This window comes from Elephantulus edwardii, unplaced genomic scaffold (assembly GCF_000299155.1).
Source record: "Elephantulus edwardii isolate Elephantulus edwardi_28Jun2011 unplaced genomic scaffold, EleEdw1.0 scaffold00466, whole genome shotgun sequence".
NCBI classification, from domain to species: domain Eukaryota; kingdom Metazoa; phylum Chordata; class Mammalia; order Macroscelidea; family Macroscelididae; genus Elephantulus; species Elephantulus edwardii.
Genome location: NW_006400216.1, coordinates 96183 through 110157, shown reverse-complemented (window position 1 = coordinate 110157; position 13975 = coordinate 96183). Strand labels below are relative to the sequence as shown.

At 45.1% G+C, this 13975-nt stretch overlaps 2 protein-coding genes across 2 annotated transcripts in view; one reads left to right on the top strand and one right to left on the bottom strand.

Moving 5' to 3' along the window:
* The window catches only part of GNPAT (glyceronephosphate O-acyltransferase), a 58765-nt gene extending 48494 nt beyond the window's left edge, over window positions 1–10271 (bottom strand). The window contains exon 1 of the mRNA XM_006902891.1: window positions 10194–10271. Coding sequence (XP_006902953.1) covers window positions 10194–10271 — 78 coding nt within the window. The remainder of the gene's footprint in view (window positions 1–10193) is intronic.
* A 195-nt stretch (window positions 10272–10466) lies between these two features.
* Window positions 10467–13975, top strand: part of LOC102877002 (chromosome unknown open reading frame, human C1orf131) — a 28319-nt gene continuing 24810 nt past the window's right edge. The window contains exon 1 of the mRNA XM_006902890.1: window positions 10467–10635. Within this exon, the coding sequence (XP_006902952.1) occupies window positions 10467–10635 (169 nt within the window). The remainder of the gene's footprint in view (window positions 10636–13975) is intronic.

Below are 13975 nucleotides of genomic sequence, written 5' to 3'. Positions count from 1 at the left end.
AGTGAGATTGTTCTGTAGTTTCCACATTCTGTTGGGTCACCTTTCTTTGGGATAGGAACAAATATCAATCTCTTCCAGTCAGTTGGCCACGTGGTCGTTCTCCAGATTACAGCATATACTAAGAATCCAAAATTATACCAAATAAAATAAAATCATAGATATAAACAAAGTTAAATTCAAGGGGAAAGGTGCTCTCCTAAGCATCTATTAAGTGCTTATATTATGCTTTTAATACTTTGTGCACATTATCAGGCAGGGTAAGGGTCTGGTCCCTGAAGGACATCATGGTGGGTAGAGACCCTCCCTGAGATGGACTGACATAGTGGCTACAAGGGGCCCCAGCACAGCCACAGCCATGAGGGTGGTGCGGGGCTGTGCATGCTTCACTCTCATGCAGGGTCACTGTGACCTGGAACTGAAGGGACAGCAGCTCTCAACATCTTTTTAAATTTCCTACTACTATCATTCAAGCTCTAGCCACACAACCACTAAAACTTACATCAATCAGATTATTACTGACTTCTGAGATAACTTTTTTAAAAGCTCATTTTTTAAATAAATGCACTAACAGTAGTATTAAAGGAGTTATGGTGACAGGGATTAAGCACTCAGCTACGAACTGAAAGTTCGACAGTTCAAACCAACCAACAACTCCTCAGGAGACAAGAGGCAGTCTGTTCCATAAAGATTTAAAGCCTGTGGGGCAACCCTGTGGGGCAGGCCTACTCTGTCCTATAGGATCACTAAGAATCAGAATCAACTTGGCAGCAGTGGACTTAGAAGGACAGCAACATCAGTCATAGCTCAAACATATGATCTGTTAAGGAGCCCTCATGGTGTAGTGTGTTACGTGCTGGACTACTAACTAAAAGGTCAGTGTGGTCCAAGCCTGCCAGCTGCCTCTTGGGATAAAGATGAGGCAATCTCCCCCCCCCCCCCCCGTAATGATGTGCAGCCTCGGAAATCCAACGGAGAGGCCCTCAAACTCAAATTAACTTAATGGCCGCAGGATTCATGGTTATGTCGCTGCTGTCAGGCGCTGCTGAGTCAGTCCTGATTCACAGCACCACCACATGTGCCGGAAACAAACACTGCCTGGTGCAAGCCACCCTCACAGGCACCGCTATGTGAGGCTGCAGCCACTGTGTCAGTCCACCTTCCTGACGGTCTTCCTCCTTCCTGCTGATGCTCTGCTTTACCAGGGAACACTGGTGGCTTAGTAGTAAGGAGCTGCACTGCCAACCCAAATGCACCAGCTGTTCTGCAGGAGAAACATGGGTAGTCTCCTCCTGTGCCATTTACTGCTTCTGAAAATCCTCTGGAGGGTCAGCTGTTGAGTCGGTTCTGACTTGAAGGTAAACAACAACTTTACCAAGCATGATGTCCCTCTCCAGGGGCTGGTTTTCCCACAACTGCTCAAAGTACATGAAACATAGTTTCAGCAATCCCTGCTACTAAGGATCATTCTGTTTGCTTTTCCCAACACAGACCTTTATTGCCCTAGCAGTCCATGGGACATTCAACATTCTTTGCCAACAAGATTGTTTTTGAAAGGAATCAACTCTTTGGTTTTTCTCAAACTCAGCATCTTCCATAAGAATCCAGCTCAGGGCAACCCTCCACCAAGCTCCCTGTGCTGCACACCTTTATGGGAAGACACTGTCCAGCTTCCTCCCACAGACGGCTGGTGGATTCAAACCACCAACCTTGCAGTTAGCAGCTGGACATTCAATGCACTGTGCTATCAGGGTTTCTTCCCTTATACCCTGGGGATTATCTCTTAGAGCTTGATCTATACTCTGGAGCAGTCCTTAAAATAAGCCTATAACACTTCTTTTACAATGGAGAAATCAAAGTGCAGGGAAAGCAAGCAGTTCAATATTGACCAATGTACTCCAGCTCATTAAAGGGGGGAGAGGATTCAAACGGCAGTGTTCTGTCTTCAGAGCCTTTACCCTACACTCCACTGCATAACTATAGTACATCTGGAAGCAGCATACATGCTAATATAAACTGTGCACAATTCTATTTCCAGGAGTAATTTTTTTTAAGATTTACCAGGTTCCTTCTTTTTTGTAGCCATCACTACATATGTTGTTGTCATGTGCCATTGAGCGACCTTATGTACAAGAGCTCAGAACCTGCTCTATCCTGTGCCAACTTTACTGTCTCTGACACACCCACCCTCATTACCCCAGTCACTGTATTGGTCCATCTCATCGATGGTCTCCCTCTCTTTCTCTGTCCCTCCACCCTTCCAACCATGATGTCTCTCTCCAAGGACTGACTGGTCCCTCCTTGCAACATGCCCAAAGTTGATGCCTCAAAATCCTTGCCTCCAAGGAGCAGGCTGGCTTCACCCTCCCTAGGATGAACCTATTGGTTCTCCTGACAGTCCATGGTATATTCAACACTCCTCTCCAGCACCACTGCTCAAAGGCATCAATATTCTCTCTCTCTCCCCCCCTCTCCATCCTTCCCTCCTTCCCTCTCTTTCTCTCTCTTCCTCTTCCCATGTACACACACATACACAAAAAATAAAAAAAAACCAAAAAAAAAAAACATTTAAAATGTGGGCCATACTAAAGAGTTTATCTTGCCTCTTCAATTCTGTGTAGTCCTCCAAATTAAATATTGACCTAAACATTTTAGTGGCTAGGTAACTTCTTAAATCACCAAAAGTAATTAGAATTATTTTTAACTACCAAAATATTCATGATGAAAGCTTGGAAAATACAGTACAGCGCAAAGAAGGAAATGAAAATCACCTGCTGTGAATTTTCTGTGAAAATTCCTTGTTTCACAGAAGAGTTTGTTTTCCTCACCACTTCTACATTTGCAATTGCAACCTGGTTTTTGCAATTAACATCATAAAGTCACCTACCTATAACTTATACCATTTTCATGTGTAGCCTCCTGCCCCTAGCCTGATCTTACTGAAATTCTCCTGCTCTGGAACTCATGACTCTAATCAGATTGGAAAATACTTCTCATTTCCAGTGATTCTCAGCCTGAAGGAGTTCCCCTCTCTCCTTTTTCTGTCCATTTCCCCTAATGTGCAAATCTCTAAATCCCTTCTCTTAGCTCTACTCGCTGTGCTGAGCACTCTCAATCACATCCGGTGCCCACATCCTTATGGAACAAGCTTCCAAACCTCCCTCACCCTGTGCTCTTCTCCAATCTGAGCTCTTGACACATACATTTAGCTGGCAGCACTGCACACTTGTGTTTTCCAAAGCTGAATTCACTTCTCTGTGCACCACCCCACTGTCACTGCTGTGTGCTGTCCAGCAGATTGACCCAGTCACCCTACAGCCTAGGACAGAGGGCTTCCACATCTGTCATTTTCCCCCCCACATCTGTCACTTTTAAGGGAGTGGTGCTGCTGGTGGGTTTGAAACACCCACCTTTCAGTAAATAGTCCAGCACTCCACCAATGGATCACCAGAACTCCTTCCGCACAACCCTATAAACCCAACTGTACTCTTAAAATCCCAAAAGCCACTGTGCCACACCCCAGGCTCATTCCTGATATCCAATCCAAGACATCCTGCTATTCGACCTTGAGGGAGGTGCTCGGTGCCCCTCCTTCAGTGCCAGCACAGCCTCCAGACTTTGCCCTTGCCTCCTCACTGGTCTGGTGACCATGGACTACCCCCTTCTGAATCACAGCAGCAGAGTATGGTCTACATATCTCCACATTAGCACAGTATCAAAACATTACCACTAAAGCATTCACTGCTTAAAAGAACTCCCCACCATCTCCACCTCTAAGGAACACTGTGTTTGCACGTCCTCTAAAGAAGGTTTGTTCTTTTGGCAATACATGGGATAGTCAATGCTCTTTTCATCAACACTACAATTCTTTGGTCTTCCTTATTTATTCATTTTCCAACTTTCACATGCATATAAAGCAACTGAAAATACCATGGCTTGGGTCTAGTGCACTTTAGTCTTTAAATTTACATCCTTGCTCTTTAGCAGAGAATCCTTGGCAGCAGACATTGTTGTAATCCCAGTTCTATTATTGTTGTTGTTAGATACCAGCAAGTACGACACATGAACAACAGATCTGAACACTGTCCTATCCTATGCCCAATCTCTGACACACTCAAGCCCATTCCTGCAGTCACTGTGTCAAATCACCTAGTTGAGTCTTCCTCTCTCCCACTGTCTCTCCACCTTCCCAAGCATGATGTCTCTCTTCAATGAACAGACTCTCCTAGCATACTGCAAAGATGTGAGTATTTGAGATAGCTTTATCATCGCTGCCTCCAAGGATCACTATGGCTATACCTTCTCCAAGACTTATTCTTTTGGCAGGGCATGAGATATTCAGTACTTTCCTCCAACACCACAGCTCAAAGGCATCCACTTCTACTAAGAGATCAATAATTGCTGAATGGAAAAGAAAAATACTACTAAGTAAGCTACTTTTTGAGCTCTGTTGAGAACCCAGTAGTCAAAGAATAAGGCTCAAACTTCTAAACATATCATTCAAGGTCTTTTCCCATCTGGTCTAGTGGCTTTTAGCTCATGCCACACACTGAAATCACCTGGGACACTACTTTTAGAAGGCCAATGCCAGGTACTCCCCTACAAGGCGCCTGACCGTGAGCAGTTCCTACACACAGCCACGGAGCAAGGCTCCTGCTCACTGGCTGGTCTTCCCCACACTGTGCTCAAGCAGCATTCACCATTACCAAATAAACACAGGTGTGGTGAACAGACACAACTGCAGCAAAATCATAATCCAAACAAGAGCCCAAGTAAGAAGACTCAGGTGAAATCTCTTCCTAATTGCTTGCTTTCCTTGTATTGATTTATGGAACTCAAACCAAGAAACCTTATTGCCTTCAAGCCAGAACCAACCCATAGCTGACCCTCCACTGGGTGTTTGAGGCTGTGAATTGCACGGAGGAGACTGTCCATCTTTCTCCCACAGAGAAGTTGGTGTATTTGAACTCCCTCGGAAGAGTTGTCTGCATAAGCAGCAAATTCCCTGCGGAGTGCTACCCTACCTCTCACTGTGGATGGCTAAACAGGCCTCTCCTTGTGTTTCAACCGCTCTGGAGGACCTATTCATTGGCAGCTAACTACCGAGAATGAGCAGAGCGTACCAGGCACTGCTATGTATGCTCAGAATATATGAAAAGTTCGACAAAGAATGGGAGAACAGCTCACATTCCTTCAGCCAATAAGGCAAACTCACTCAGTAATACCACCAGCAGCCAATGCCCACAACCTCACATCCTTAATCTAAGGCCCAACAACAGTTATTGTATATAGTCTGCATGCGTTTATAGTTGCTAAGAGTTTTACAAATGTATTAATTGACAGAGCTCTGGTATAATGCAAAGAACTGGACATTCAAATGCTGATAAGTAAGGAGCCCTAATGGAGAGGTTAAAGCACAAAGCCCGTGGTATGAACTCATCAGCTGTTCCATGGGATAGAGACATGGCAGTCTGCTTCTGGAATGTTTAATGACCTGCAAACCCTATGAGACAATTCTATTCTACATATACTGTCACTGAGTGAATAATTACCCCATTGCAATGAATACTCCAGTAAATCATTTCCGCTGCACCTACTGTGCTTAAACTAAGCTAGATTTAGTCTCTTTCAAATAGCAGTAGTAAGCTTTCAGTCAATGGAGGCTAAAGACAGATTTCTTCTGCCTTCAAGTAAAAATCTGTTTAGAATCTGTAGTGGCACTGTGGCTAAGGCATTCGGGTGCCAACCAAAATGGCAGCAGCTGGAGCTCACTAGCTGCTTCCAGGGAGAAGGAGGACACAGTCAGCTTCTGTCAAGATCTACAGCCTTGGAAACCCTGGAGGGTATTCTACTCTGCCCGTCCTGGAGAGCAGCTCTGAGTCAGAAGCGAGCTGATGGCAGAGGGTTTGATCTGCGTTTGGAAACACATATCTAAAAAATATTCTGTTGAGGCATTTCATTTTAACTTTTGCACTGCAATCCCAGAGGCATACGGTTCAAATCCATCAGATGCTCTGCTGGAGAAGGAGCGACAATCTCCTCCTGTACCAGTCAGATCCAATTTGACGGTACATGCACAAAAAAATAACAATAATTTAAAAAATCTATAACTTGAGTGTGTGAGGGTCTATTTTAGAAAATTACCAAAGCATAATGTAGTTCAGTACAGGCAGCCCCTGGGTATTCAGTCTGTCCTGAAGTCTGTCCTAAGTCAACACTGTTAGGTACAACTCTCACATAAGGCCAGTGAGATGTCTGTCTTAGTACAGAGACTACAGTGAACCTTTTTATGCCAAAACCACTGCAGAGTCTTTAACACACTTGTTAGGTGCCTCTGAATTGGCCCCAACTCATAGCAGTTCTGGGTACGGGAGAATGAAATCCAACCCACTCCCCATCATCCTCACAATCTGTTGTGTTTAAGTCATGGTTGCAGCTACGGTGTCAATTCATGTCACTGAAGGTCTTTCTCTCCTTCACTGACCTTCTGCTCTTCCAAGCATGAGGTTCTTCCCCAAAGAGTGGTCCCTGCTGATAACATGCTGTAAGTACACAAGACAAAGTCTTCTAAGAAGCACTCTGACTGCTCTTCTTCTAGGACTTAATGTTTGTTCTTCTGGCAATCCATGGTAATACAGTAACAATAGTAGTAATAATAAAGTCTTGGTACACACTGTTTAGTAATACCTGTTGGTTATTACAGATCATTGAATACACCTCAAGCCTTTAATGAGATTTACAGGAGTTGATTTGTACCTAACTTGACATTTATAACCCCAGGCTTAGCAGTATTCAAGTAAGAGACTTGAATACATACAGATCTCCTAACGCATCAAATTATTTGTAAAATGACCGTCGTTTTCTCAATTTAGATTTCATATTCCAACTTGGTTTACAGGTGCCCCAGTGGTTGCCCATCAGAAGTCTTCCTTTTAGCCTATGGCCTCATTGACAGGTTTCAACCATAAACTCCAGATAAAACCTCCCCTACCTGTCTGCCAAACTCAAAAATTTTGGGCAGACCTTTCTCCTCTGCTCTGGTGTCATTTCTAACTCTACTTGGATGTCTACCTAGTGTGGTGTCTCGTCTGTAATACAATAATGCATATGCTAGAAGGAGTTAACTAATCTCTTATGTCACCAGTTTCACAAGTTCCAAATTCAAATGACTGTATTATCCTCACTAAACCTGCTCCTCTCCCCATAGTTCCTATCAGCAAAAAGTATCATCACTGCCCAGTTGCCAAATCACAGAAGCCTAAGTGCCAAGTTTCCTCAGTTGCCACACTCACTGGCTCCAAGGGCTGCTAAGTCACGGTCCTACATATTACAGAGCACTCTCCCTTCACCCAGCCTCACCGCCACTGTTGTCAGGCCTTCATCACTTCTTTAGATTCCTTCGCCCTAATTCTCTCTGGGGCAGCTCTGGCAGCAGTGCTGTTGTGTGTACTGTAGAGTTGGAACAAACCCAGCTGACCCTCTGTCAGGCTGTTAATTGCACAGGAGATTGCCCATCCTTCTCCTGTGGAGCAGCTAGTGTCCTCGAACCATGTGCCCTTGGGATGGCAACGCAGCTTCCTGCCACTAGGTCACCCACCAGAGCTCCTGGTAGTAGTGCAGTATGTAGCAAACACGGTTACTAACCCGAAAGGCTGTTCAAATCTACTAGTGGCTCCTTGGAAAAAGTAGAGCAGCCCCTTCCTGTTAAGATTTATAGCCTCAGGAACTTGATGAGTTGAAAGCATGACTTGACAGCTGTGATCAAGTGAACTCATCTCCATGCTCAAGGCATTAGAATTCTTCCCCAAATTGATTTTTTTTCCTGAAATCTCTACTGAAGTACAAATGATTAGTCACCCAAACCAGAAAGCTAGTTATCCATGCCAGAAACAACCACTCTCTCATGTGATTACTGGTGTCTATGCAATGCTTTGCTTAGTCAATGCCATGCTTTAGCAAAGAGCAGGGCTGTCCCACAGGATTTCTGAGCCAGCAACAGGCTTGGCTTCACCTCTAAGGGATCAGATCACCACATCTTTTATCTCAAAGTCACTGATGGGTTCCAGCAACTCGTCCTTCAGGTATCAGCTGAGAGCTTAACTGCTGTGACACCATGGCTTCTTGGAGTTGTCACAGACTTTCAAGAAATAGAAGTCTGATTAACATTACATGGTCATGTACAAAGTTAATGTTTTATCCTTAATTGTGTAAATTTGACATACAAAATTCTCAGGGGACCGCATATATGCTCAAGTTCCTGCAAGGTCTCCAATAAAGTTAATGTTTTATCCTTAAGTGTGTAAACAGAAGGTTCTCGCAGGAGACTGCACACTTCCTCAAGTTTCATTTTTCTTGTCTTTTTACTTAACTGCTAGGTTTCCCCTAGCCCTGTTTCCTTATAGCAGTGCTGCAGCCCCTCTACCTCTTCATCTCCATCCCCCTTTAGCAACTTCAGCTCAGACATCATCTTCTCTTACAAGCCTTCCCTAAGTCACATCAGCAGTGGGTACCTGCTTCTTTTATTATCCCAAGAACATCCCATGCATGCTTCAGACATAGCCCTCGTCTTTCTTAATTATAATTTTCTTTTTCTCCCTTGCTGTGTACCGTCAAATTGGATCTAATGGACACAGGAGGATACAGCCACTCCTTCTCCAGCACAGCATCTGGTGGATTTGAACCGCACACCTTCAAGATTGCAGCACAGCTTCCTGCCACTATGGCACCAGAGCTCCCTCTTAAGTAATTATTTTTTGAAAGGTTACATCTTTAACTTCTATATCCCAGACGCTGAGAATATGGACTAGAGCACCATGGTAGGTACCATTGCACTGGTTCTGACTCACGGTGATCCTTGCAGAACAGAACTGAACTGAACTGAACTCTGCTGGTTCTCATCATCTTTGCTACATTTTTAAGTGAAATGGCCCCTGTGCTAATTCATGTCACTTTCAACAACCCTCTCCTTGACCATGCAGGACTTCCCTTTCTGGGGCTAGCCCTTCCTGAAAAGATGCCCACGTGTCAGACGATGCCTTGTCATCTTCACATCTAAGGAACCACTCTGGCTGTACTTCTCCAGAGACACATCTGTTTGGTCTTTTGCAGGTACTCCAAATATGTGCTGCAACCAGAAGCATCTTAACTATCTCTGTAATGTCCGTTAGACTGAGAGGGCATTGCAAAATAACCGTGTGGCTGAGGAAATAAACAGGGATAACTTAAAATAGCAGGGATAATAAGTTCAGGTTATTATGCAAGGCAAAGCTGTGCAGTCGTGGAGACAAGAGAGATCTACTGCTAGAGAGGGGGTTGTGATTAATTATCAAAAGTAGAAAAACACATTTAAGAAACCCTCAGCTTTTAACCTCAAAAGCTGGCAAAATCTTTACTATTAAAAAGACAGCGATGAGAGGTGACTTAAAAAAAAAAAAGAAAGAAAGAAATCAACTCCTTCCTTTAGTACATTCAAAGAAAACTCTAGCCAATACACAAAACCTTAACTACCGCCAAGTCACGGTTGTAAAGCAAGCGTCTTTCCCTCAACACACACCGGCCTGCAACAATTCCCTTGCAGATTCGGAGAGACTAAGAGGATCCTAGAGAAGGGGACATCTGACCGCAATTCAAACGCAAGGCCCCTAACCCTCAGCGAGCCGAGCCTTTCCGTAGCTGAACCTCCGGGTTTTCAGAAGCTGTAAATCCCAGGAGGAGATCGCCCGTGGAACATAGAGTGGATTCGAACCACTGCCTTCGGGATGGCAGCGCAGCGCCAGGCCAGCAGAGCGCGTCTTCCGCGAGGAGTGTTCAAATAGTCCTCCCGGGAAGGGAAGCGGGGCACTGGCCGCCTTGTTACAGGCGAGGTGTCCCGGAGTGCCGGAGGCCCGGCCCGATGGAGGGGAGGGCGGAGGGGACAGGACCTCAGAGAAACCTCTCCCTGCACGCAAGCGCGTGGAGCGAACCCTGACGAACAAGCCTGGGGAAAAGCCTCTACCCGCAGATACACTTGTGCAGACGCGCAGAGTCACCTCGTTGCCGTGGAAACCACGCCAATCACTTAACCCCTCCCGGGGACCCAGCGACCCACTCTTCTACGCCAGGGATTGTGCGCTGGAACAATTTAGGGTCGTGAAAGCAATGGTGTCTCCTTTCACCTTCATCAACTCCCTCCAGCGCTCGTCCCCCTGAACGCCTACCGAATAGAGAAGCATGACCGCGCTAGGACCGGTGGAGCCCACGGATAAACAAGGGTTAGGCGGACTGGAGGAATCCATGGCGCCGCTGCCGGCCCAGGCGAACCTGGAAGTCCCTGCTAAGCGACGGTGGTGCTGCAGCGATTGGGGGCGGATCTCCCAAGTAGGGCGGCACAACCTCGCCTAGGGCGGCAGCACCCTCTGTGGCCACTTATAAGGACCCCAGGCGCCGCCATCTTAAGCAGGACGGAAGCCGCGTGGGGACTTGTCGCGCGCATGCGCAAACCGCCAGGAACTCGGAAGCCCGCCGGGAACCGGAAGTCGAGGCTCCACGGGCACTGTCGGGACCCGGACTCCGCGATGGAACCAGAGCAGCCGGTTGTCCCCGCGCCTGCCAGCTCTCAGGCTCTTCTGGACAGTCTCCTCCAGAATCTCTACGACCTTGGTGAGTGCGAGGCCTCGGGAGCCCGCGTGGAGAGTGGAAGGGGCTTTCCGATTTCTTCCTCCGTCTGCGCTCCGGTGGCGTCACTAGGGTTCCTGCCGTCACTCCTGTTCGAACAGAATCCTTAGTTATCAGTTGTATCCACGGAATAAGTTATGGCAGTTTGTAAACTGCTTAGCGATAGTTCTAAGATGATACTGATACAGAACGGCTTTAATAAAGTGTCTACGCTGCGTTACATTATTAATTATAATATTGACAATAGAATGGAAACATTTTCTTTTACTTACTACTTATCAAAAAAGTTATTGTCGCAGAACTACAAATATTAAGTATCGCAATAATGTAGGAAAAACACCAGAAAATTTTACCAAACTAGAAGTAGAAAACTATAGTAGCAACAAAAGAGCAGCACCTGCTTGTAGCACGTGTAAATGGGCCTCGAGGTCCATGATCTCAGCGTCGTCGTAATTCGGTAATAACAACTTTGACTTAAGTGCCTCCAAGTCTGATAGCGACCCTATCTATGAACAGCAGTTCTGAACCCTAATCTATCGTGTAACCTCCTCGTGACCTCTGTCACGCTCGAGGCCATGGTTACAGTCTTCTGGTTTTGTCTTTTTGGGTTTTTTAAATTTTATTAATTGTAATGAACGCTTACAGAGATTTTGGATTTCCATTCATTCATTGTTGCATTTGTCTCCCTGCCCACCCCTCCCCCCCAGTTCGCTCTTCTCTTTGAAAAGTAAAACAAAAATTTTTCCATTGGTATACAATCCCCCCCCCCCCCAAGTACACTCCACTATGCAGCCTTCATTCTGGACTCTTGTCATAACCTAATATATCGGTTTTAAACATTCTCTCCCTCATCTGTTTCAATGCAGGCTACATAATTTATCCAGTTTTTCTCAGTCTCACCCCAACTCCAGTGTCAGTGTCATTCTACAACAGTGGCACCATGCAGTATTTGTCCTTTTGTGACTGAAATATTTCACTCAGCATAATGTCCTCCAGGGTCACCCATTTTGAAGAATATTTCATGTGTACCTAGTTTTTCAATGCAGTGTAGTATTCCATTATGTGACTATACCAGAGCTTCTCTATCCATTCATTTGTTGATGGGCACTTAGGTTATTTCCAACTCCTTGCTGTTGTGAACAAAGCCACAGTAAACATGGGTGTGCATATATCTGCTTGGGTGGCAGTTGTGCTTTCTTTAGGGTATATTCCCAGTAGAGGAATTGCTGGGTCAAATGGTCTTTCTATTTGCAACTTTTTGAGAAAGCGCCATACAGCCTTCTACAGTGGTTGCACCATTTTACACTCCCACCAAAGTGAATAAGGGTTCCAGTTTCTCTGTAACCTCTCCAGTATTTGTTGTTTGCTGCTCTGTTAAATTTTGCTATTCTTACTGGGGTAATATAATAGCTCATAGTTGTTTTGATTTGTATCTCTCTTAGAGCCAGGGATTTTGAACATTCATGTATTTGTTGGCCATCTGAATATCTTCTTCAGTGGAGTGTTCATTTCCTGTGCTCATTTTTCAATTGGGTTGTTTACCTTTATCTTGTGGTGCTTGAGTATTTTATAAATTCTAGATATAAGTCCCTTATCTGACATGTCATTACCAAATATTTTTTTCCAATCTGTGGCTTCCCTTTTTACTCTGCTGAAGTTTTTAGATGTTACAGTCTGTTTTATTCTACTTGGCTGAGGTTCTTCCTCTTTCTTACAGAGCCCCACCTTTCCCAATACCATGGTGTCTGTCACCAGGGACTGGTCTAGTCTGACAACGTGCCAAAGTAAGAAAGACAAAGCTTCACCTTCTTGCCTCTTAACTGAGCACTCTGATTACACTTCTTCAAGACAGACTTGTTCTTTGGACAGTCCCTGGGATAGTCGGTGCTCCACTCTAACACCACAACTTAAAGCCATTGATTCCTCTTCAGTCTTATTTTCCAACTTTCAAATGTGTAGGAAGCAATTGAAAATGTCATGACTTGGATTAGGTACAACTTAAGTTTTTAAACTGACATCGTACCTCTGTAGCACATTGGAGGGGTCCTTGACCACGACTACTGTTACCATGGGTGTTGATTATACATCCAAGTAAAATGAAATAATTAGACAGTTTCAGTTTTTCTCCATTGTGATAACTGCCTTTTGGTCCAGTGGTGACCAAGAGTTTTGACCTAGTGCATTACAACCAAACCACTGCTGTGCAGCCCTTTGCCCATCTTTCTCCTTGGAGCAGGTTAACCTTGAGGAGAATGGGAATCCCAGAACACTTGATTGTGCTTATGCGAAGCCTAACTTGGGCTAGGAAGCAGTCCTCAGAACAGGGAAATCCTGTCTCCATACCTTCAATCTATGTGCAGAACAGATACCTTCAGGAGGCTGGGCTTTTTGAGGAGAAATGTGGCATCAGGATTGGAGGAAGATTCAAAAGCAACCTATGTTATTCAGATGACACAACCTTGATTGCTGAAACTGAGGAGGACCTTGCTTGCTGCAAAAGGTTAAGGACTGTAGTCTTCATCAAGAAGACAAAGATTCTCACCACTGGGCCAATTGGCAGCACCAAGAAATTGAGATTATTAACAATTTTCAGCTTGCTCGGCTTTACAATCAACACTCTTGGCACCAGCAGTCAGGTAAATCTGCTATTAGGGACCTTTGCAGAGTACTGAGAAGCAACGATGTCAGTAAGAGACTAAGGTGCATCTGATCCAGGCCATGATCTTGCAGTTACTTGCTATGCATCATGGTTTTAGATGACTCACAGAGTAAATTAACATAGTAAATTCAACATCCTTGAAAGTATGTTGAGACATATAAGCTAGACTCACCAAAAAAATTCTAGTCATAAAAAATTACAAGAGCATTTTTATAAAGTAACAATTTTGTGATGTTACCCCACTAACAGGGTCACCAGATCCAGCCCACTTCACTCTTGGTTATACCCCACTGAGACATACCCTCCCCCCTTCCCCATTGCCTTGGCAGCTGACTCTTTAGTCTCATGAGTCCAGCATACAACTCAGCCCTGTGTTGTGGAACCAACCTGGTTGCTCTTCAGAAACACCAAGGCTTTCAGATTTCACGTAGAACCTTGGGCTCTTGGACTAGCTCCCTCCTCCCCACCCCGAAAGACCCCCTATCTGCTTCCTAATTCCCTGCCCAGGGCAGCAGATCCCACCCAGAGAGTGCCTCAGGCCAGGTGTTGGGTAATTGACTAGCCTCTTCATCCAGGTGTCCTCTTCAGGGACTCCAGAGACCTTTGTCACAGTGTCTTTATAGGTGGCAGATCTGTGTGCTCTTGCTTTTATCTTGATGGGGAAAA